General features: G+C 34.2%; 1 protein-coding gene across 3 annotated transcripts; it reads right to left on the minus strand.

The window, feature by feature from the left end:
- Positions 1-208: 208 nt before the first annotated feature.
- LOC129748354 (suppressor APC domain-containing protein 2-like) lies at positions 209-19634 on the minus strand. Of its 3 annotated transcripts, none has more exons than XM_055742932.1 (3): positions 19599-19634; positions 10965-12287; positions 209-891 (listed from the first exon to the last, which is right to left on the minus strand). In XM_055742932.1, exons 2-3 carry the CDS (start codon positions 12117-12119, stop codon positions 433-435), a joined length of 1614 nt encoding a protein of 537 aa, XP_055598907.1. In that variant the 5' UTR covers positions 12120-12287; positions 19599-19634; the 3' UTR covers positions 209-432. The 3 variants fall into 3 exon arrangements, with proteins under 3 accessions (XP_055598907.1, XP_055598909.1, XP_055598908.1); XM_055742934.1 differs by lacking the exon at positions 19599-19634 and adding an exon at positions 13693-15103; XM_055742933.1 differs by lacking the exon at positions 19599-19634 and having other exon boundaries at positions 10965-12869.
- Positions 19635-25829: the final 6195 nt, after the last annotated feature.

Consider the following 25829-nt stretch of genomic DNA (forward strand, 5'->3'; position numbering starts at 1 on the left):
TTTCCCGGCTAAGATTTCGTCGCGGTCCTCAATGTATTAAAACTGAAATCTAGATCTATAATCTTAAATTGTAATCTGAAATTTGATTCTAAAGCTGATATGGAAGTCTGAATCAAAATTTGAAGCTGAATAATAATAATTTTTATACCTGTGATTTTTGTGATATTTCATTCTTTTCAAAACTAAAAACACAACCTGTTTATCGATAATCTAGTTTTTAAATTTATATTTCTCAAATCTTGTAGTGTTGTCACGATTAAAGTAAATCACAAACTGGAAGAAACGTTAGTTTATAATTGTGTTAATAAAAACTGCTATTGACTAGCACTCGATCGTAACTCAAAAATTGAACTAACCAACATATGAAATCTTCTTGAAGTTAATCAACATAACCTAAACCGAACACGTTGCTGGTTGAAATTTTCCTTTGTTTTAAAAGACCATTTCCTCGGTGTTCGATGTCATGCTGCTGGCTCGGTTGTTTCGCTGCATCTGCAACAGCTCCCGGATGAGAGATGATTTTTCCCGCTCCAGTAGTGATAGCTTTTCGTTCTTCTGATTGATCTCTTCCGACAGCGCCACGTTTTGTTGTTTCAATCGCACCATTGTCATATCCGGTTGTTGCTGTTGTTGTTGTTGTTTCTGGGGGGAAGTAATGTTTCCGGTCGGCTGGGCTTGACCTTGCGCTCGTTGAGGCTGTTGTGTCTGCTGTTGTGGGTGGTGGAGATGACCGTAGTTGTAGGGCCCGGTCGGACGCAGGGCAAGATTCATGTGCATCGGAAAACCTCCCCGTTCCCAGCTATCGGCGAGGGTCGTCAGGTGACGGTTCACTTCCAACACCCTAGCCCGCTGCAGATCCAAACGTTCCTGGTGTGCGTCGGTCCATATTTCCTGAAAAAAAAACGTATTGAAATATTTTTATGAGAATACGCTTAAGCTTCGGGGTAAATAGATAAAAATGTTGGGAAAGAAAATTCAAAGCTTTTTTTACCAAAAAAAAAAAGAAAAAAAATCTTGAAGAAACTCTTGTTCATACTACTGAAACTCATACCAAAGTTGCAAGATATCTAAGGATTTCTAGATAGCAACTTGAAATTGCCCAACATCGATTAGCCGTCCAAAGCCCTATTGTTTAAAATTTCCTTGATTGCTGTAATAACATTTTATAAAATTCTTCAACCAACGTTCATTAACACAAATCAAAAATTGAAATTTTGTGAGCTACCTGAATAGTAACTGTTGTATTGTTCCATTTGGCATCTTAAATGATATCTTAAATCTTAATTCTTAAAAATTGAGTGTAAAAATTCGTTTTGAGTCCCATTAAACCCTCGTGTGCACGTTTTCATGTCCTCCATATATCAAAAATATTTAACAGTTGATATGGACGATCCATTTTTCGAGTCTTTATTTCAAACATCAATTTCAAGTGAGGAATTCCATGTCACACATTTTTTTGTGAAACCAAGCCTGGTAATGGCCGTTGTGCCAATTTATTAATTTTTAGAAGCAAATCTTCCGCATAACAACTTTGTCGAAGACAGTAACTTCGTATATTATTAGGCAAAAATTATTATCTAGTTATAGTTTTTCGATAGGGAAGTCCATTTGTTATCGACTATGATGGATTCAAAAAATTACTAAAAATTAAAGTTAAATGATAGATAACACCAATTTTTGAACAAAAATGTTTTTTTGAATGCCTTTTTTTGTTATAATTGTCATCCTTGTCATTTTTGTTTGAAACAGGCTGACCAGCAAACAAGAAAAACCGGGATAACAAGAACAGAACCAAGTTCCAAATGAGACAAAAAAATCCAGGAATTGAAAATGAGACCTGGAGAACCCCGGGAATTTTAAATCGAAACCGGAAAAATTCTTTATAGATCGTTTTTATACAAGAACCTAAAATCTTAATTTCAAAGTAAATTCATTTCATCATGAATAATTTTTTTTCTCAGAAGCACTGTAGATTATCAGTCCTTTGCAGTGTCCAGTGCCAGTTTCAAAACTTTTTATGTGTATTTTTGAAATCGGAACTTCGTAGACAATTTTTTTGAGCATCAATTATTTCTTAGCTCTCGGATATTGTGCAGTGAGTAGTAAAAAATCTTCAAAAAAATTATAAACTTTGAATAAATGTTTGGAACGATGATCGTGACCATCCCGGTTGAAATAATGAAATTTCACTATGCCAGCTAAACTTTGGCGCATTTTAAGATTCATTTAAAGCAATGGTTTTCAAAGTGGTCCCTACCGCCCCCTGGGGGGCGTTTAGAGCTTCCAGGGGGACGGCGAGTGCAGATTTGAAATTTGGGAGGCGTTGGATGGGCTCAGAGGGGCGGTGAAGTCATATCAAAATTTATAATGTCATAATTCATAACGAAACAACATAGAATTAAAATGACAACAAGTAAGTCTTGGACAACAATGAAATTGAATTGCAAAACTAAGTACCAAATTAAAGTTAGATTTAAGATGATTGTTTTTAAAATTTCACAGAGTACATTTTGTAAGTTTATTTTGGGTTAAACTAAAGGAATGATGATTTCAAAGTAGTCGAAGATTCCTTTGAATTCAGCTACAGTATTTGAAAGACCCAAATACTAGTATTTCACTAGCTACTTGCTAGCATCCTCAGTGGGTTATCGACAAGTCGACAAGTCGATAACCCACTGAGGATGCTAGCAAGTAGCTAGTGAAATACTAGTATTTGGGTCTTTCAAATACTGTAGCTGAATTCAAAGGAATCTTCGACTACTTTGAAATCATAGTTTCATTCAGCTAAGAGGTTCTTCAAACCTTTGATTACACTAGTTTACAGCATTTTTGAACTCAGTAAACTGAAGGTCATTTCCAATGTAAAATCGGGCGCTGAATCCGGAAATGAAATTAAAAAAAATCTCAGTAGAACCGTTTTTGAGTTATGCTCCAAATATAAAATTTCGGAAAAATTAAAAAAGTTCTTGTACTTAGATTAAAATATCTCGGACTGCATAACAGTAATTTGAAATCTCTTTTCTGCATATTGAAGGTGAATAAATTTTCTATCGATCATATGAACAATGTTTTTGCATTTGACCAACAGTATTGTTGATATAAGTGACTTTATGAGGAAAAAAATTATCAAAAACGCATTTTTTTAGAGAAAATTTTGTTTCAACGAAAGGTTTTGACTCGATGGTAGCATTTAAAAAATCTGATTTTCTTTTGTACTTAAATGTCAATTTAAAACAAAGATTTCAAGTGGTTATTTAACAAAATCGGTTGAAATTTGAAGAAGTTCTGGCTACTTTACCATAATAGTTTTTTGTGTAGTTTTTAATAATTGAACGAACCGCAGTACACTTATCATAGTATAGGGACAATGAAACATGATAAATCTCACTCGCACCAAGTCAAAATTATTTATTAGCTTACCAGAAGGTCTCATGCCAAGTTTCAGGAAGATCTGACCATAGGGAAGGGTTGCTTGAGTTTCAAACGTGAATAAAATTTTGAGGTATTTTGCCCGGAAGAAACGAAAAATACTGGTTTTTCATCAATAACTTTTTTCATCACTAGCTGATTGTTTTTTATGGTTGATTTTCTTAACGCCTAAAATGAGACAAATATTTCCCCCGAAGACTGTAACTATATTGGATTTGAAACAGAAAAGTTATTACGGTTCAAAGATTGTATTTTGGTCGAAAATTGTCGTATAAAACGCAATGCGTAAAAAGTACTCATTGCGTGTTGGAAAAAATTTGCGGCCTCACTAATCTCTAATATGGCTGAAATTTAATGATTGGTATATAGCTAGTTTAAAGACTCATAAATGCTTTTATTTAGTTCATACTGGAATCTTGATACATTTTTCTGAGAAAGTTTCAGTAATATGCTCCTTTTTTTAAATTTCTTGACACCAGCTGATTTTTTTTTTATCAACATCCAAAATTCTCAGAATAAATTGATTAAAAATTTGATAAATTGAATATAAATTCAATTATGAATTGCACAAATCTGGAAGCTAGTGAAGTTTATTTTAAGCCAAATGTTAAAGTAAAAACACTTAACCGTGCATTTGACGATTCAGTTTCGCAAATTGGAAATTCGAACCGATTTCAGGGTAGATAACCTTATTTTTTCCAACAAGTCTATTTTATTTCAAAAATAATTTTAATTTCCTCAAAAAATGATGTTTAAAAAACAATATAAAAAGATATATTTTTTGTTTTATCTTTTTGATCAAGTAGGTAACACAACTTATCATATTTTACGCTCCGCTTTTATCCAGCATTCTGAAGATTTGTAGTTATTTAATTTCGTCAATAATGAATTTTATTTGAAGATAGAATATTTTTGCACAAACTTAAGAATGTCAGAGATGTCAGAATTGGGTAATTTTGTCAAAAGAACTTAAGAATGTCCCAAATATTGGTTCTGCTGTTTGAATGTTAATGAAATGGTTAATGGTTGCGTTGAGCTCCAAAAAATAGCAAAAGGGGGCGGTGAGTGGAAAAAGTTTGAAAACCACTGATTTAAAGTAATAAAAGTTTTTGCTTTCCGATGTCATATGTCATGAATGGAAATATAAGAAAAAATTAAAAATCATTGATTTTCTTCTTTAAAACCATTGGTTTTTTACTGAATAATTAGCTTATATTTATAAAAATGGGCTGATAAATTATTTAATCTATAAAAACCTGGAAACTAGTAGAATCTAACTGAACTTTAATTTTTTGTGAATTTTTTTTCAAACTAAGAATCGCGACAAACATACAACGAGAAATTTTAGAAATTTGCTCAACCGTATTTCAACACAAAATGGATTAAATGTGCAGATTTCAAATTCATGAGTTTAATGAAGTGTCGTATTTGAATTCTTTCTTATACAAAAATGGATTTCAGTCCCTATAGACTCGGAAACTACAGAACCGATTTGCATGAAACTTGGCAGCTGAGTGCTTCTGAGGCCAACAAAGGTTCCTATTTCAGTTCGAGACCCCTCCCTCTTCTGGAAGATGGGGAAAGGGTCTCCCAAGCCAAAGAGAAATGTTTGCATAACTTGAGAACCATTCAAACAAATGGTACCAAATTTGGCATGCGAGGACATTTGGCTACGAGAAATATTTCTATGAATATTTTGTAAACCTCCCTTTTCCAGTGGGGAGATATTAAGAGGGGGAGGGGGACTCTCTTACCATTTTTTACATAACTCGAGAATTAGTCAAGCAAATGGATCCAGATTTAGCATGCGAGGGTATTTGGATACGCGAAAGGTTTCTATGATAATTTGAAACCCCTCTCTTCTTTCAGTGGGGAGATAAAAAGCAGGCTTCCATACAATTTTTATTGAATAAATCGATATCTATTCGAGCAAATGGAACCAAATTGGAGATTTATTTGCATGGTGGAAAAGGTTCTATGGTTGTTTGAAACTGCTCCCGACTTGCATTGGGAGCATAGAAAAGGGGAAAAGAGCCCATACAATTTTTTGCTATATTAAATAACTGAATTGCACAAGCGAGGGGAATCAAATAGGTGGGATGCGAGAGTATTTGGGAGAATGAAATGTTTCCAAGATGGTTTGAAGCCCTTCTCACCTTCCATAAGAGAAACAGAAAGGGGGAAGGGGGCGCTTATGCAATTTTTTCATAACTTTGAGAAATAATCGAGCTAATGGATATGAATTTAGTCACAGCCCGTGGCGTAGAGGATAGCCTTCAAGTTTTCTAAGCCAGCAGGCATGAGATCGAATCCCAGTCACGGCATACATGTACACTTTCTGTGGGTTGGTGGTTTTAGCATTTGTTAGATGCTAGCCATCATATCCTCGAAAGATGTACGCTTAGAGTTAAGAAAAAGGACTCTCTTCGAGGAAACATAAAGTTTCATTGAGATCCTGTATGTGTTAGTGTTCGTTTAAAAAAAAATTGCCATGGGATGATATTTGGATACGGAAAAAGACTCTATGGTTATCGAGATCCCTCCTTCATCCCAGCTTACAAATGGGAAAAGTGGTTGGGGCCTCCACATTTTTTAAAGATGTCGAAAATTAATCATTTGAAGGGAAACTGGATTTGGTGTGGATTTGAATTCTGGTAAGAGTTACAGTATCTATAATTATTTGGGATCCCATCCTTCTTCCATTGAGTGCGGTAGGAAAGGAAGATAAAATAGTCCCATGCATATCTTAGGATTAGTCATACGAAAGAAACCAACTTTGTATGGGAGGGTAATTGGGATGGAGGTTAAGAAAGGTTTCTTTGGTTTTTCGGGAAACTTCCAGGAGAGGGCGACTAGAAAAGGAAAAGGGGTGCACCCATACTTTTTTTTAATAACTCGAGAAATGATCGAGAAAATTTTGCATAAAGGGGATTTATGTACTAAATATGTTTTCTCGATTATGAAACAGGGGACTTTCATAATTTTTGTTTAACGACTTAGAAACTGATCCAAAGACTTATAATTATGTCTAAATTTCAAATTTTCAATCAAAGTCTATTTGTATACACAATTCGGCTGAAAATCACAAATAAAAAGAGAAATTTGAGTTTATTTTGCATGTTTTGTTTGATGAAAATATCTGATTTTATTTTCAAAAAAAAATCTATATAGGATATTAAGTATGGAATTGATTTTTAATGGAAAACATTTGCTGATCTATTTCTGTTCTATTTTGTTTATTTATAGAGGATTTTAACCATCTTGGTCATTCTTCCTCTTAATTTGCTGATCAAGAAACATGACTTAATAACTAAAAAAAAAAAAAATTACAAGAAATATCATATTTTCTACGTTTATTGTACAACTATTAGGAATGCTGCAATTTTTTCAAGAGCCAACTTACAAACTAAAGTATTAATCATGGATCTAGTTCGCAACATTATGATTTGAACCGAAACAATTTTAATCTCTTACTTTTACTTTTGAAAATTTGATTTATTTATATCGATGGTTAAAAACTGCTCAAGAGTTTGATAGTTTTAACTTATTTGATTTAACCATAGAATTTTTTTTTCAAGAATTTGAATGCTTACTTGAAAAAAAACTTATTCTATGCTCGAATCATATAAGCTAAATCTACCAGACTCTTGAGCAAATTCAAAACTTGTAACCACTGATAAAAGTAAGTTCTAAAGGTTTCATTATACAAATGTTGCTTACAATTTTCAAAATTTTTGAACGTGTTTTCAAAAGTTACTATTTCATACAAAAATCTTTTTTGTCAAAAAACCTTTAAAATTATTAGTCAAATAGTACTGAACTACATTATTTTCCAATTTTTTTTTTCATTCATACATTTTTTGGACCAAAAATAACTTTAAAAAAATCGGTTATCAAAACCCCCTCCCATGAAGCGGTCCTTCCTACGGCCCTGTTCAGAGTACTTGTTTTCAGGGTAACAAAAAGCGTAAAGTAAAAGTCGATAAACCTCAGATTTGGTCCTCAATATGTTGAAATTCTATGATTTAATACTAGAATTAGTCACCCTATCAATCTCTTCGTTATGAATTCATCACTGGAGTGGAACGTTATTGAACAGACTGGCAATTGAAAGTCATTGAAACTATTTTTATGAACTTTTCAAATAACCAGCTGTGGTCTGTGAAACCAAGTCTTTTTGTTATTTCAAAATGAGCTCTCAATCTATCTGAATACAAATCAATCAAAACATTTTCAATACGACTTCAACAAAATAATTTATCTTTGATGCAAAACACCCATTTTTAAGGCATTTTCCACTTTAAGGTTGTTTTGTTAGGACCATAAAAATCAAAACTCAAATTTATGACGAATCTGATAGCAGACATTTGAACGATTTCATATTGGTAGTGTTTATGAAAATCGGTTCCGTAATTTTTTTTTTATAACTAAAACATCTATCCGGGTCTATATGACCCTTACCGGCTAATTGTCCTTTTTTTTTGCTGGGTGACTCTAGTAAGCCTATTCAAAAATCTAAAAATGAAACATTTTTAACTCTTCATTTTAGGAAAAGTCAGAAAATTTCATGTAACCCATTCTGAGATATCGCTTCGAGAAAGTACAGATCGGGTCATACAGACCCTAACCGCAAAGGAAGGTTAGAGGAGAGTTGGGATACTTGATCCCCTTTTCTTATTTCCACCATATCTTTTTGGAAAAAATTGGCAATTCGCACTCTTTTACATTTTCTGACAGCGTGTAACTTCAAGTTTCAATGCTCTTAAAATTAGAACGATACTTGAACCCGTAGATGAACTAGAAGCATTTTCGTGGGAGTAAAAAAAATGCGATATTTTTGAAGTTAGGGGAGACTTGATCCTTTATTCAGGAAGCCCTAATCCATGGAAATAATCAAACAAAACCCCAAGATAGAATGTTAATTGACTATTTTGGCTATGTTTGTTCTCATTTCACAATTTATAATTGTCAGAAAAAAAATCTATAGCTTATTCTCAACCCTTATGACATTGCATACTTACGGGCGCAATTTTTTATAAACAAGAGAAAATCAATTATTTTAGCCCTTTTCTTCAGATAATTGATGGATGAATATTAGCTATTGGATAAATATTAGTAATCTCGTAATCAGAAATGGAATCATAACTTACAACTTACAACAATTTCATGAAATACATAGGGGATATAAGGGCATAATGATCACCTTAAGAAGGGCGCTTATTTTACCATAGAAAACAACTTGAATATGTGATTTGCATCATTGTTTCGTGTCCAGACATTAAAAAGTCTATTTCCTAACTGGCTGAAACTTGAAAAAGTAGATAAAAACGTTTTAAAATGTATTTTAATTTTTTTTGCTGAAAGCTGGCAATCAGTCATAATGAGAACACCCCATGGGGCAGTATAAGCACCATTAATCGGGACTCGATGAGCGTTTTCTGCCGTTCAATCTAACAGCGAATTCATCTGACGATTTGGCCTATTGGTAATCAGAGGACTCGAGATAGATTCCTGATCGTGGCAAGTTTTTTTTCATTTACCATTCATGATCGATGCATTTTGCACAAAACGGTGAGTAGTAGATCCATCAAACAAAGCAATAACAAAATAATGGATGTCTGTTAGTAGAAAACAAACAATTTACAAACACTCATACATTATGTTTCTGGTGCTTTGTTTGGCTGATGATGCTACTAAATAGCCATATAATGCAACAATGAAAATAATTAATCATGAATGGTAAATAAAAAAATATCACCTCGACCAGGAATGGAACTCGATTCTTTTGATTACATCTCCGACACCTCACTGTAGTGAATGACACTTATATTGAGAATTTTATATTGAAAAAATCAATTTGAAGAAAGGATAAATAATTTGATTCAGTGTATATGACACATAATATCAGTTACCATTTGACTGGTAGCAGTTTGCTATAAAAACCGTTGAAACTAACTGCTCGGGAGAAATTGATTCTCTCTTTCAATTAAAAGAGAGAACTGTGTGATAGGCTATAGGTATGGTGAAATAGTAGAATAGAGAGGGTGATCATTCTATTTGCGATTATTGCTGTTGGCTGATGTGTGGTAAAGTTCGGCAGAAAAATATTTCTGTAGGCTGAGATACGACACTCACCAATAGGCTAAATCGCCAGATGTAAACTAGTCAAGCTTTAGCTCTATAATTCAGTTGACTTCAGTTGAATTGAATTCGCTGCTAGATTCTACGGCAGAAAATACTTATCGTGCCCTGATCAATGGTGCTCTATTCGCCCCGAGTCAACAAGTAAAAATATAAACGCATTTTCAAATTGAAAAATCGAAAATTTTATGATGGTTAAAATCAAAATAACAATGTGTACATCATGTTGCAGTACATACATACATTATTGATGAAGACGATTCAACGATCATAAGAGTTTATTTTCCGGTGCTCAAAAATTATAATATTTTCGTCACTTGAGAACCTAGTTGGTTTTTTTAATATTTATGTAAAAATGATAAGGATAGTAATTTTTTGGCTGAAAAATTAATACTATAGCAGAAACTAATCCTCATGGAAAATTTATTTGAAAAATACATACTTTTGTAGAAAAGAGAAGTGCTTACTATGCCCCGGATGCTCGTTATGCCCTTATCTCCCCTACATCAATAAGAACTATGTTGTGCAACGATACTGTCGCTGAATCCCTTGACCGGAGTTTTCGTCAACATCAGCGACGGCGACATCTCCGACGACATTTCATTTTGACCAGACATCTATCAATTATCTTCCAAGTGTGGGAACCAAATAAAAGAAAAAGTTGCCATTTGCAAAGGTGTTTGATGATTTTTTCATCGTCGCTGGTTGGCATGGTTGCCAATCACCAGCGGGAAAACTTCAAATTTCAACTGCATTGACAATACAGAAATAGAAAATTAAGTTATCATATTCCTTAAAGAAATCGACATGCTAGATAAAATTTAGTTAACTAAGACATGAATGAACTTTTAGTTTAAAGTCTCTATAATTCAATAACAAACAAAAAAAAAACAAAAAAAATTATATCCCAGTTCAACGATCGATCAGATGTTTCACTCCTTAATTCAACCAACAAACAACATTCCACAGAGCATTTAGTTGTAAGCTTGGTTTTACATCGATATAATCATCCCCGCGCGTTCGTTACTTAGCTAATGTTTAGAGGCAAACTTGTCATCATCAAATGTGTGACGGCCGCAACAGCAACAGACGGATTATTCCAAAACGGTCTCTGCCATACAGCCAGGCCACAGATGGTTATACCCAGCTTTTGAAATGAATATAACTAATCATTTGGAAAAATACGGTCATGAGTTTTGTCACCTTAGCTGACCGATCGTGAGAAGACGTGAGAAGTAAATAAAGCTGGCTTTGCATGGTTGATGATTCGATTATGCAAACAAAAATTGCAGTTCGTTTTTCTGATTAAAATATTTAGATTTGAGTACAAATCTCTTCGTTATTAATCAAAGCTAGAATCTAACCATAAACAGGTTTCCCCAGCCCACACTTACCACATGTGCTCCGGACCGCCCGAGATACTTGATCTTATCTTGCACCACGGCCAGCTGTTTGAGGTACCAATCGCGCGCTTTCTCCACCGCCGTCAGTCCCTGCACCAGGATGTCTTTCTCCTGTTCGATCTGCTTCAGCCGCTTGAGCATGTTGTAGTCGATTCCGTTCTGCAGCGTATGTCTCCGGGGTTCCCGCCGACGATTTCCCGTTCCGCCACCGCCAGACTTCTTCTGGTACAGCCCTCCGCCGAGCGACGACGCATGAAGCTGCTGCAGCGAGGGTGATGAACTCGTAGACTGGTCAATCTGGCCATCGGCTGACCCGCGGGCCAACCGGAGATGAGACTTATCCGGTTTGTCTGATTCGCTCATCAGCAGCGACATTTGCCAGTGTTGCAACGCGTTTCGAATTTCAGCCTTATCGATGCCGGGATTGTTGTTTTGTTGATTGCGTTCCAAATTGAGAGAAACTCGTGGGGGTTTGGGAGGGCCGAAGGTGCCCGGGAGGATGATGGGTGGTGATTCGAGGACCAAATCTGAGTCACTGTCCGGGTTCAGCTGCGGCATACTGAGCGTTTTTTGTGCCGGCATTGCGTTGTTGGGCCTCACGGTTGCCGTATTTGCACTCATATTCCAAGAAGTTTTCGGCAAGGTATCTAGGTCAAGTAGGGGGGCCGAAGGAGGACGCACCGACAATTTGGCCGGGGAAAGGGGCATTTTTTCCGATTCCTTTCCAAGCCTTGTTCGATTTTTTTCTGTTTGGTTGCGTATCAGACAGATTTTGAGACCGCTGCAGAAACGCTCGAACGAAAGCAGTCCACTTGAGGGTGTAACTTTGCGCAAGCTATCAATTACACCCCTCGGCAGGCCCTTGGATCCATCATCCTGCCATCGATCTTCGATGTCTGCCAGCCGCACCAAACCGGTTTTCTTATCGTCCATTATGTCGAACAGGGTCTTCATGGCGGATACGAACGGTTTCGGGAGTCCTTCGATGTGACTGCTGCTTCCGGTGCTGTCCTGGGAAGATGGCTGCGGGTGCTGAGGTTCGGCCAGCTGGGGCTGATGATGATAGGGATGTAGGTGCATCCCATTCAGAGCACCGGTTCCGTTCAGCGTGAGAATGTTGTTGCGATTACGGTTGGTCGTTGCCATTTCACTTTAGGTCGTTTCCCGTTTTTTTCTTTTGTTTCTGTCGAACACTACTGGTATCCACTTTCATTTAAAAAGTTGCGCTCACATTTTCTTCACCCGGATGTCACTATCTTCATGTTTATTAATCACTGATTTGGTTTTGCTATCGGACAACAGTTTTTTGTACAACTGTAACGAAACGAAAATCAATGAACTGTGAAACAATTGTTACTTCCAAACCTCCCAATTTTTTTCATCGATTGTCATTGAATAGTTTCTCTCTAGGTTTTAAAGTTTCAGACTTTTTTAAACTTCTTCCTTCGGTGTCTCAAACCTTATAGGCTCCAAACAAACCTTTCATACACTCGTTCCAAAGTTATTTTCAGCGAAGTTTTTATTATGCTTGCCTTGAATTTATTGCGGTTTTTTACATGTAAATTTAAAATACACTTTTCTAACGACTCGGGCGTCCTTGAAATTGAAAACTTATCTTCCTACTCTTCTCGAGCGCACTATATCCTATAATCTATTTTTGAAATTCAAATATGTATAAAATTGAAAAAAAATAAAAACCATGAACTTAATTTAACGTCTAGACATCTTTGTTGGAAAATCAGTTTCAGTTTTTGTCTTATCTTGCATGTGAGTCAAAAATTTCAAATTCGGTCTTAATAAGTATCTAAAACCTCGGAATATAACAAGTCATCTGAGAGGCATCCGGGTTCATAAATCAAAATAAAAAGCTGAGATTTTGATGCTCCTTAAAAAAAACTAGAATTGAGACTGTACATTTTTAAACTCCTGACACTCTAAATTTATTTAACAAAAATATAGAATAGGCAATGAGAAAGTCAAATTTTTAAGTCAGAAACTTCTAACTAAATTGAATAAGTACTTAATTTATGTAAATAGTGTGTTTTGCTTGTTCAAATATGAAAGAATGGAAATTATCGAAATTTTCTTCTAAAATTTGATTAAAATTGTTCAATAGATTAATCAAACATAATTATACATATTTTGGGTGAGCAATTGGCGTTGAGGACCAAAAATATGAAAAAAGGGTGCGAAGTAATAGTACCACTTTTGTTATTCTACAAAAATCAAGATTATCTATGAAAATTTACAGTGTTAAAGTGAACCTTAATTCTTTTACGAACTATTTTAAAAGATACCTGCATTTTCAGGCAATTTCTAGTATTCCAAAGGGATTTCAAGAGGTTTTTCAGAGATTTTCCTCTATTTAGGGATAAATCATCCGACAGGATGAGAACCCCAGAATTTTTTTTTCTATCAATAAGAAATTTAACATTTCAGCTATAATACTACACCAAACTGCTTAATTTTTTCATGAACATGACGTTGAAACAAACCTTTTGGATTCATTTTGAATCAGAAAAAAAAGGTTGGAATTCAAAAATTTTTTTTAACTACCACACTTTTTCAAGTTTCAAGTTGTAGATGTCAGCACTATCTTGCAGTCAAAACCAAATTAAGTCTCAATATTGATTTCCCGGGTTTGTTAAGGCCCAGATTTATCATTTCAAGGTAGTTTCCAAACACTGAAGAAATATTCTATGGATTTGCAAAAACTTACCAGCCTAGAATATACCACCGTCCAAGTTTCTGCTCATCTCATCATACCAATAATACAGCTAGCCATCTGGTCCATCAATTTTCATCGGAAAAAAAATATAACATTATTCTGATTAATTATCGGTGCAAGAAGTTTACTTTTTAGTGACTTTGATACAATTCTAATTATTTGATTTAGTGATCTGGAGGCTGTACACGAGGATGCTGACGAAGTTTGACTGCGTGGTAATGGACGACGAAACCTACGTCAAAGCCGACTACAAGCAACTTCCGGGACAGGAGTTTTATACGGCAAAAGGAAGGGGAAAGGTAGCAGATATTCTCAAGCACATGAAACTGTCAAAGTCCGCGAAGAAATATTTGGTTTGGCAAGCCATCTGTACCTGTGGCTTGAAAAGCAGCATTTTCATAGCTTCCGGGACTGTCAACCAAGAAATTTACGGGAAAGAGTGTTTGAATAAACGTCTGCTGCCTTTCCTGAAGAAACACGGTTGTTCCGTACTGTTTTGGCCGGATTTGGTATCTTGCCATTACGGTTAAAAGGCCATGGAGTGGTACGCCGCCAACAACGTGCAGGTGGTTCCCAAGGACAAGAACCCTCCCAACACGCCAGAGCTCCGCCCAATTGAGAAATACTGGGCTATTGTCAAGCGGAACCTAAAGAAGACCAAAAAACTGCTAAGGACGAGCAGCAGTTCAAGGCAAACTGGCTTTCTGCGGTGAAGAAGGTGGACAAGGTGGCGGTACAAAATCTGATGGCAGGGGTTAAGCGTAAGGCCCGGCGATTCGGATTTGGAAAAGCGGAAGCCTAACTGAATATTTTTCCTGAATTTTATATTAATTAAACTTGAAAAAGAAATTTAATTTGATTTTTTAAATAGACGATTTCACCGATTTACACGCGTTTTCCCTTGACCAAATTTTGACCGTATCACCCTTTAACCCCGGAGATAGTCGAAAATGAGTTTCAATTTAGTTTAACAGCAGGATAGAGCTGCCATCTACAATTTACAACTGAAAAATAGTGTTTGACCGATTCAAAAAATTAATATTTTGGAATGAAAAGCCTGTTTTTATGCATTCAAATTCAATCTTGAATCTATGTTTCATTAGACTGAGTAGATTTGAGGTCATATTTGAATTTCTCAAACCCTCAAAAGCTTCGTTTTGGTTTAAAGCTCATCCATGATTCTTCAAATGAGAATTTTATTCAGGATAAATAGTTTGTAGTTTTCAACATTTTAAAATGGCAAACTTTAAATAGCGGTCTCGTGATCAGGAATTAATATCATCAACAGGACGAAAATGAAAAATTTTAAATCCACAACTCGGAAGATGAATTCTTAGAGGTCAAAATTCAATTTTTCGTATCAATTCAGAAGTCAGAGCTGAGTATCAAAAATTTAGAAATCAAAAGATATAATGTCCAAAATTAAAAAAAAAACGCGTTATGAATGAAAATTTCTCAAGCTTGGTGAAAAATTAAATTAAAAGGACAGATGTAAATCTCAGGAATCTTAGAATTGGGATTGAAATAATAAAAAAAAATTCACACAATTATTGATAACAAACATTAGAATAAAAATCGAAGAGCCTTCAAAATGCAGATCTCAAGTTTCCTGATATTTTCTTAAGATTGTTTAAAAAAAAATCGGTAATGATGAATTGCTAATTGCTATACACTGGTAATATAGAATTTAAATTCAAAATGGACATAACAAATTTTGGTTTGTATTTAAAATAGAAAATTTTTAAATCAAAAAGAAGAGTTAAAAAAAATATATAAATATTAATACATTAATTGTTTCGCAAGTAGTTTATAAATTTGTATTTTACTAAAAGAGTTCTTATCCTGCAGTCGAAATTTATAAAATCAAATCTCAAATTTCCTATTTAATAATTGAAGCTTTTCGTCTCAAAATTTAACAATTCAAATAAATACAGTGTAAATACTCCTACGAATGGTTAGAGAAACTTTGAAATTTAGAACTCGGTTCAAATAGTTGCCCCCGGTAAATTTTTGATTCTTCGATACGAAATTTAAAATGATTTAATATCATAATCCTTATGGAATTGCAAAAATAAAAATCAATTTTCTATTAGATATAAACAACCGGTAAAGTTTATCGAAGCTTTTAAGAATCTCAAAATTAATTTTTTTTCCAGTTTTTTTTTGGCGAAACTTTGCCATCTTTATGTTATTCGTGCCTAATAATTCAGATTTCGAATCTGAACATATTTTGAGAGAATGCACAAGAAACATTCACGAATTTGGCTAATGTAAATCTTTTTTAAGTATGCTTATAAGGACTTGAACTAAAGAGTAAAATAAGGACTTATTAATTTAAATCAATGATGAATTCTTTAATTTTAAGAACCCAGTTCAGATTTCATAATATAGAGCAGGATTGCCAACATTTTTTTTAAATCAGAGACTGATGAGATTAAAATCAATATACGTCATATAAATGGAAATTTTGCTCAAAGTGATGACCTTTTTTATTCGGTCGGTGCTCCACATTTTTACTTCAGAAATGGTATCTAATGTTTTCTAATTTTTCATCACGTTCGCAAAAATTAGGCAAAATCAGGCTTATTTCCAAAAATCAGAGATATCCAATAGCTTATCACGATGTAAGGATGAGCCTCAAAATATCAGGCAAAACTTGAAAAATCAGGCACGATGGCATCTCTGGTACAGAGTGTTGATTCCAAAGTTTATAAATTGAATTTAGAATTAAAACAACGATATTTGAAATTCATAGTTTAGACAGAATTCCAATTCTAATAACTAAGGTGAATCCGTGCACCCATGGTGGATTATCTACATTCAGACAGAATATTTAATCAAATGGTTGATTACAACATACAGGATTTGAATACGAAATTTACAATTTTTCTACGCAGCCTTTTAATAACAAATAATTAGAATTACATCAGACGATGTCGATTGGATGATTCGAATACAGATACAAAAAAGTTAATTCAGAGTTTCGTTGTCTGGAACAAAAATAAGTACCTACTAAAATGATTGAAAAAAAAATCTGATACAAAAAGAGGCGAATCGTGTTATGGGGTTAATCGGAACAAACAATTATTGTAAATCTAATCCAACAAAACCCGTGAAGTTTTTAAGTTTCTAATCAAACAACTTTCTATTTGAAATTCCCAACGTTTCAACCATTTCTTGTTGGCTTTCTCAAGGGAATTATCTGTCATTTTTTTTTCATTTTTTTTTTCTTCCAACGGCTAGGTGTTCAGTATTTACAGCTAATTTCAACCGAATGGGAAAGATTACTTCTCATCCGATTTCCTATGATCGCACTTCAACGAACTATTTGAACCTATAAGGTTTTCGTTTCGTGTATTCGCAAAAGTTGGTATGAAAGTAGGTTAGGGTGGCAGCCAAATGAGTCATGTCGAATTCCGAAAACCGACCTTATACATCTTTTAGATTGGTCAACAAAAAGTGACTTCCGCAAAATTTCAGCTCATTCGAACCTGATTTAGAACCGCCTCAAAGATCTCAAAGTTTAGAATTTTAAGCCTCAAATAACACCTAAGGGGGGACCAAAGGAAGTCGAAAAAATAGAAATTTTAATTTTTATGCCAAATGACCAAAAATTGCATGAAACGTCGAAATTTAGAGTCAAAATGACGAAATTAAAAAAAAATTTGAATGTCGATTTTTGGCAAGACTTTTTTTTCGAGATAACACCAGATCTCGACGTTTCATGCATTTCTAAGTCATTTGGCATCAAAATTAAAATTAAAATTTTGATTTTTTCGAATACTTTTGATTCCTCCTTAGGTGATTTTTGAAATATTGAAGTCGATTTTTGGTATTAAGTATAGGAAAAAAAACTTAGTGAAAAAACTTGAACTCGTTTAATTGGTGACAAAATTTTACATAATGTATGTAAGCGCAAAGTGTGCTGAATATCTAACAGTCTTAGTAAAAATAAAAATTTAAAATGAGACAATCCATCTTCAAGTTGGTTCTAAAAATAACAGATTTCCAGTTAATCTAGGATTTCAGTGAAACTTCTGTGAAGAGATCTAAATTCTACTTAAAACTAAAGCGTACATATTTCAAGGGTTTAATATAAGGTTGCCAGATTGCCCGGTTTTATCCGGGTTTGCCCGGATATTTAATACAAAATTTGGGAACAGTCCGGCCCGGCCCGGTTGCCCGGATTTCATCAAAATATGCCCGGATCTTGCCCGAATTTATTCACTTTATTTTGCAAAATATAACAAATTGTGTTGTCCATTTTTCTATTCATGCCTCCAAAATGATTTTTTTTTAGCAAGAGTAATCAAAATAATCCTGAAAAGTATTTTTGGAAGCCTAAAATATTATTCAAAACCTGTTGATGGAATACGTCAAATAAAATTTTTTTTCACTATTTTTTCTTGATTTTTGTTGAGTAATTCCTGGGTTTCGACAAACTTAGCTCGGATATTGCCCGGATTTTTGGTCGACAATTTGGAGATCAAATGCCAGGTTTTTATATAAAATTGCCCGGAATTGTCCGGCCCGGATAGGTGCTGAAAAAATTCTGGCAAGCTTAGTTTAATAGCTAGCATCGTACTAATGCTAACACCATCAGCACACAAAAAGAGTAGGTACTTTGTATGCCGTGACCGAGACTCGATCTCATGACCTCTGGCTTAGAAGACTTAAACGCTATCCTATAGACCACGGTCGGTGGAACAATATTTGAATATCAGTTGTTGCCTGAAATTTGAGATACAGCTGAATCTGTAACTATTTGAATATGGAATTCGAAATCTAAGTTATGCAATATTGAAACCAAAATAACAACTCTGAATCCCATAGGCGTCTTTATATTCTGGAATTCTGTTTCTTGGTCTAAGATTTTAAAATTTGGCTCTATGGTCGAGAGATTTCTATTGTTCCGTTTTTTAAATAGAGAAAACCAACACTATTCTTTGTTATTCAAAATAATTATACAATACAATTATACAGTTACTGGTGTTTGCTGATAGAACCTTTGAAATGCAGGTTTATTTTTAAATCAAAACACAGTTATACATAACTTCAGGTTCTACATGTACTTATAAATTATGCAAAGCATGAACTTCGCTGCTCAGCAATTGCTCTAATTTGTATACGACTCCAATTTGAATATTCTTGAGCCCGGCAGCAGCCTCACGATCATCTCTAACCGTACAAGTTGACTGAGTCCGCGTGTCGCAACACCACAAGATGTTTTGAAGTTAATTGCAGTCATCTCACGTATTTAGTCGTCGTCTTCAGGAGTCACTTGGCAATTGCAATTTCCTTCTGCACAAAAGGGCGCCTATTTTCATTGATGGAGTCGAGAGTTAACCAATTTGCACACAATAGTTTGATCTTTTACAACTGATCTGATGCCAATTTCTACACGCTCCAGTGAGGTGACGCACCAAATGGCACTTCAATTTGCCATCTGTCCCGCCACGCCGGGTGAAAACATCAACGGCGAATCTCAATGGATCGTCTCTCCCCACAGCACTGGGTCGACATCAGCATCACCTCCCATGTGATGGGACTCTTCATCTCCTAACCCAAACAGACAGACAGACAGATCACCCGCGCACTCTTGACACAGATTTTCGTTAATCAACTTCACATCCCATCATCGGTACAATAATTTATCGCAGTCATTCCAAAGCTCATGGCTGTCAACATTCTTCGGCCGAAAGCGTGAAGCTGCGAGGAGAGTCGATCCCCATCCTGCTTCCTTCCCAACGCTCTTTCCCCCCAGAAACGGCCATGCGGAACTTGAATAGCTCGCGCGAGTATTGTGCGTTTCACGATGGGGTCACCACCATACACCCTGGAGATATTTAGAGGGGCTCCAAATGGTGACGATCCCAGTAACTAAACTGCCGACCTACCAAACCAAATATCAAACCGATCACGCTCGCGATGAAAACCGAACTAAACGGAAAGGTTGGTTTTTAAACATTTATGTCGTCAGTCAAGTCATGGAGGAGTCCGTACTCCGGATGGATGGAACCCTAAACTCGAGAGAGAAAGAAGCAGAAAAGAGCAGTCGCTTAAACTGAAAAAGTTTAAACCACTCAACTCACCTGACATCACAGGTGAGTGTTGGTTGGGGTCCAATAAGCAAAACTCCCAAACTGTACCCGTACTTCTCATATAGAATGGAACACAACACAACAGAGAGAAGAAAGAGAGTTTGAAGTACAAATAAGTTCTAATCCGTTTAATACGAACAACTTGCTTAGCTGGATACCTGAAGAAAAGAAAAATCTTGTTTGTTGATGGGTCTGGTTGGTACCCTAGAAGCCAATCAGGCTTTACCTCTCTTCTAGAGGTGTTTTCATAATCTTGTTCTCTGTTTTGTGTAAACTTTTCAGCGATCACGACGCGCTCAATCAAGAAGTTGGCGCGGGGACAGGTAAATTGCTGCCTTAGGGTCGGTTTGGTCCCGATGGGTTCGGTGTGACAAATTGGGAACCATTTTTCGACAATACTTACTCACATATGCACTTTTGATTGAGGAAGTTTTAATGATCATATTTAAATTTTTCCGGTGTCCCGAAAGGTCGTGACGACGTTTGAGAACACAATATTTTAATATTTCGAAGGCATTTGAAAGGAGTTTAAATGGGAATTTTCGGTTTTTATCCTCAAAACCACCTGAGGGAGGACCATAGTAAATCGGAAAAATCGGAATTTTATTTTTGATGCCAAATGACATAAAAATGCATAAAATATCGAAATCTAGTGTTATCTCGAATACAGAGTTTTTGCCAAGAATCGACTTTCTTGGTTTTTTATTCCAGAAAGATTTCCTTTGATGAGGGACCAGCTAATTTTTGAAATTTCAAAGTCAATTTTTGACCAAACATTATTTTTCGAGATAACACCAGATCTCGATATTGTGTGCATTTTTGCGTTATTTCATATCAAAATTAAATTCTTCACTGCATGAATATTGGAAAAAGGTCATAATCGAAACTAATTTGTGCAATATTTCAGCTGAATTGGACTTCTCAAAGGGGGTTTTTAAAGCACTAAATGTTTCGATAAATTGACCCCCAAAATTAAAAAAAGGAGAATTTAAACATGAAGGATATTCAATGTAAAGTTCAGTAGAATTTTGGTGCGTCCAGTGATACTCGGAATTGTTGGAAAACCAACGATATTTATATATTCACATTATTTTCAAAGTAAGCAGAACTCTAAAATTTTGTTATGATAAAATTTGACTTTTGAATTCAAACACAAATGATTCGGAGTTATTTTTATCGAAATAAACCTTTAAAAAATTGTAAGCTTTTAATTTATGAAAAACTAAAAGTTTCAAGTAATTCCGACATTTTTTCCTGATTATTTTTTTTTTATCATACCTGGATTTTGCTTTCATCAAAATTCGAATATCTCGCCAAAGCTAGGATATATTTATATGAAGTATCGACAAAAATTATTCTAGAAATTGAAAGAAAATAGCCCATGGTATTTTTATTACGATATTTTAAAATACCTATGTGTGAATTATCGATCAAAGTATGCGGAAAAGTTGCAAAAATAATTTTTTTTTATTTTTTGAAACAAGTGGTTTTTGGAAAATTGCTGTTATTTCTTAAGATTTGCAAATTCTGTCATTTTATTATATTAAATCCTAATCAACCTTGTGGAGTAATCTTAAACGGGAAGGTGTACATAACAACCCTAAAGACAACCCTTCCTGTATCGAAGGGAACGTTGAAGAACTGAATACATTCTTCTCTGAAGGTCACAGACAGATGCTACCACCTATCAGTACTTATCATCCAACACCGGTACAAAACCACGTCGATCGTAGACCAACTTTTAGCTTTCATCACACTAATGCTGGTGAAATCAGTCGCAAAATATACGACATACATTCTAACGCTACTGGTACCGACGAGATTCCTATTTCGTTTGTGAAACTCCTGTGTCCTTTTGTGTTTCCCATCCTTTGTGAACTTTTCAACTCCATAGTCGATACTAAATCATTCCCTGATATCTGGAAAAAGGCTCTTATTACTCCTATCCCTAAGATTTCTGCTCCCGCTCAACCCAAAGACTATCGCCCTATCAGTGTGTTACCAGCAATATCGAAAATTTTCGAAAAAGTCATGCTTTCCCAGATAACTGATTATCTTGACTGTTCTACACCTCCTCTTCTTGCTGAGCATCAGTCTGGGTACAGAAAAAATTTCAGCACCACTACCGCACTCGCAAAGGTTACCCATGACATTTATAGCGGTCTAGATAAAGGAGATTGTACAGTCATGGTGCTTGTCGACTTCTCTCTGGCGTTCAACTGCGTCAATCATCGCCTATTAAGAAGTAAATTAGAAAACGAGTTTTTCTTTACAAGCGAAGCTTCAGACCTCATATCATCCTTTTTGAACAGTCGTTCACAAATTGTACGTCTTGGTACGAGCCTGTCAACTGACCGAGAGCTCATCGATGGCACTCCACAGGGTTCTTGTCTAAGTGCGCTTCTTTTCTGCCTGTACATCAATAGTCTACCGATCGCTTTGATGAAATGCCAATACCATCTCTACGCAGATGATTTACAGCTCTACATCTCTGGCTCTATTGGCGAAGTAGACCACCTCATCGAGCAAGTTAATCAAGATCTGACAAGAATCGTGGAATGGTCCAATAACAACTGTCTCGTACCGAACCCGAAAAAGACCCAAGCCATTGTGTTCAGTAAAACCGGAACAATTGTGCCGAACGTGGCAGTAGTTTTTAGAGGAGAAGTTGTACCACTTTCAACCTCAGTCAAGAACCTTGGAATTTACATGGACGTCAACCTCTCATGGACCCAGCAAGTGAATGACGTCGTAGCAAAGGTTTTTGGTACCCTCAGAACCTTTCGTCGTTTCTCTTCCGTACTATCTCGACCTACTCGCCTCAAACTGGTTCAATCCGTGATAGTTCCTTTGCTGACTTACTGCGACATTATCTATTATCCTGGATTAGCAGCCGCTCTCAAGAAGCGACTAAATATGTGTTTTAAGTCAGCTGTACGGTTTGTTTTCAACCTCCGGGGCAGAGACTCGACTCATCCTTGGTCACGAGCTGGACTCCAACTATCAACTCCGAATATGCTGCTTTATGCGACAAGCTTATCACAACATTCTACCAAAATATGTTACCCAACATCTGCAAAGAGGACGTCAAGAGAGGACCCAATGTTTCATCATTCCGAGGCATGGTACATCTGGAAGGAAAAGCGTGCTTGTTTTTGGGGCGTCGCTCTGGAATGGAACGCCTATCTCCGTCAAAGAAAAACCCTCATATGACACATTCAAAACCACATACAAACTCTTGCTGCAATAGTCACCTTTTTTTTCGTTTCGTCTCCTTTGTTAATTTAAATTACCTCCAATACTTGTTTTTGTTTGATTAGTTTTAAATTCATTGTTAGCTTAAAATAGTGTTTATTCATTCCATTGTTCTATTTGCTTTCCCACTGAAATCTCCTTGACCTGATACAATGTAATTTTACAAAAAGGTTATCGTCACTGAATAAAGAAACAATTACAATTACAATTACAATCAATTTCAAATAACAATAACAAACTTATTAGGTGCAGGAAAAAGTTTGGAAAAAAATTGCAAAATTGTACTGCAATGAATTAAGAATTTTTTAAATAATTGCTAAACTTTTATTTGTCATAACTTTTATAATACTCAATATAACGGCTTCTAACTTGTTCAGTTGTGTAATTCTTATTGAAATGTTATTATTCCACTGAATGAATCGATAACTGTTATTTTCATTTAAAAAAAGTAATGCATTGAAGAGTTAATACAAGAGTGGTTTTCAAGACAAAAAAAATATTTTAGGTTTTCTTGTACACTCCAGGAGTTTGAAATGTCAACTAGTTTTTCGAATGACAAACAATCAAAATGACGAGATGGATAAAAATGAAAATAAAAACCTTTTGTTCTTTATTGAAAAATGACAAAAATGACAAAAATGACAAAAATGACAAAAATGACAAAAATGACAAAAATGACAAAAATGACAAAAATGACAAAAATGACAAAAATGACAAAAATGACAAAAATGACAAAAATGACAAAAATGACAAAAATGACAAAAATGACAAAAATGACAAAAATGACAAAAATGACAAAAATGACAAAAATGACAAAAATGACAAAAATGACAAAAATGACAAAAATGACAAAAATGACAAAAATGACAAAAATGACAAAAATGACAAAAATGACAAAAATGACAAAAATGACAAAAATGACAAAAATGACAAAAATGACAAAAATGACAAAAATGACAAAAATGACAAAAATGACAAAAATGACAAAAATGACAAAAATGACAAAAATGACAAAAATGACAAAAATGACAAAAATGACAAAAATGACAAAAATGACAAAAATGACAAAAATGACAAAAATGACAAAAATGACAAAAATGACAAAAATGACAAAAATGACAAAAATGACAAAAATGACAAAAATGACAAAAATGACAAAAATGACAAAAATGACAAAAATGACAAAAATGACAAAAATGACAAAAATGACAAAAATGACAAAAATGACAAAAATGACAAAAATGACAAAAATGACAAAAATGACAAAAATGACAAAAATGACAAAAATGACAAAAATGACAAAAATGACAAAAATGACGAAAATGACAAAAATGACAAAAATAACAAAAATGACAAAAATGACAAAAATGACAAAAATGACAAAAATGACAAAAATGACAAAAATGACAAAAATGACAAAAATGACAAAAATGACAAAAATGACAAAAATGACAAAAATGACAAAAATGACAAAAATGACAAAAATGACAAAAATGGCAAAAATGACAAAAATGACAAAAATGACAAAAATGACAAAAATGACAAAAATGACAAAAATGACAAAAATGACAAAAATGACAAAAATGACAAAAATGACAAAAATGACAAAAATGACAAAAATCACAAAAATCACAAAAATGACAAAAATGACAAAAATGACAAAAATGACAAAAATGACAAAAATGACAAAAATGACAAAAATGACAAAAATGACAAAAATTACAAAAATGACAAAAATTACAAAAATGACAAAAATGACAAAATGACAAAAATGACAAAAATGACAAAAATGACAAAAATGACAAAAATGACAAAAATGACAAAAATGACAAAAATGACAAAAATGACAAAAATGACAAAAATGACAAAAATGACAAAAATGACAAAAAATCATTTTTGTCATTTTTGTCATTTTTGTCATTTTTGTCATTTTTGTCATTTTTGTCATTTTTGTCATTTTTGTCATTTTTGTCATTTTTGTCATTTTTGTCATTTTTGTCATTTTTGTCATTTTTGTCATTTTTGTCATTTTTGTCATTTTTGTCATTTTTGTCATTTTTGTCATTTTTGTCATTTTTGTCATTTTTGTCATTTTGTCATTTTTGTCATTTTTGTAATTTTTGTCATTTTTGTAATTTTTGTCATTTTTGTCATTTTTGTCATTTTTGTCATTTTTGTCATTTTTGTCATTTTTGTCATTTTTGTCATTTTTGTCATTTTTGTCATTTTTGTCATTTTTGTCATTTTTGTCATTTTTGTCATTTTTGTCATTTTTGTCATTTTTGTCATTTTTGTCATTTTTGTCATTTTTGTCATTTTTGTCATTTTTGTCATTTTTATCATTTTTGTCATTTTTGTCATTTTTGTCATTTTTGTCATTTTTGTCATTTTTGTCATTTTTGCCATTTTTGTCATTTTTGTCATTTTTGTCATTTTTGTCATTTTTGTCATTTTTGTCATTTTTGTCATTTTTGTCATTTTTGTCATTTTTGTCATTTTTGTCATTTTTGTCATTTTTGTCATTTTTGTTATTTTTGTCATTTTTGTCATTTTCGTCATTTTCGTCATTTTTGTCATTTTTGTCATTTTTGTCATTTTTGTCATTTTTGTCATTTTTGTCATTTTTGTCATTTTTGTCATTTTTGTCATTTTTGTCATTTTTGTCATTTTTGTCATTTTTGTCATTTTTGTCATTTTTGTCATTTTTGTCATTTTTGTCATTTTTGTCATTTTTGTCATTTTTGTCATTTTTGTCATTTTTGTCATTTTTGT

The sequence above is a fragment of the Uranotaenia lowii genome, chromosome 2, assembly GCF_029784155.1.
Source record: "Uranotaenia lowii strain MFRU-FL chromosome 2, ASM2978415v1, whole genome shotgun sequence".
In the NCBI taxonomy this organism is placed as follows: Eukaryota; Metazoa; Arthropoda; class Insecta; order Diptera; family Culicidae; genus Uranotaenia; species Uranotaenia lowii.

Bases quoted from the DNA above. Each gene is read 5' to 3' on its own strand.
- LOC129748354 (XM_055742932.1), bottom strand. From the start codon at position 12,119: ATGGCAACGACCAACCGTAATCGCAACAACATTCTCACGCTGAACGGA. The intron at 892-10,964 runs GTAAGTGTGGGC...TTTTTTTTTCAG, and splicing joins GGCGGTCCGGAGCACATGTG to GAAATATGGACCGACGCACA.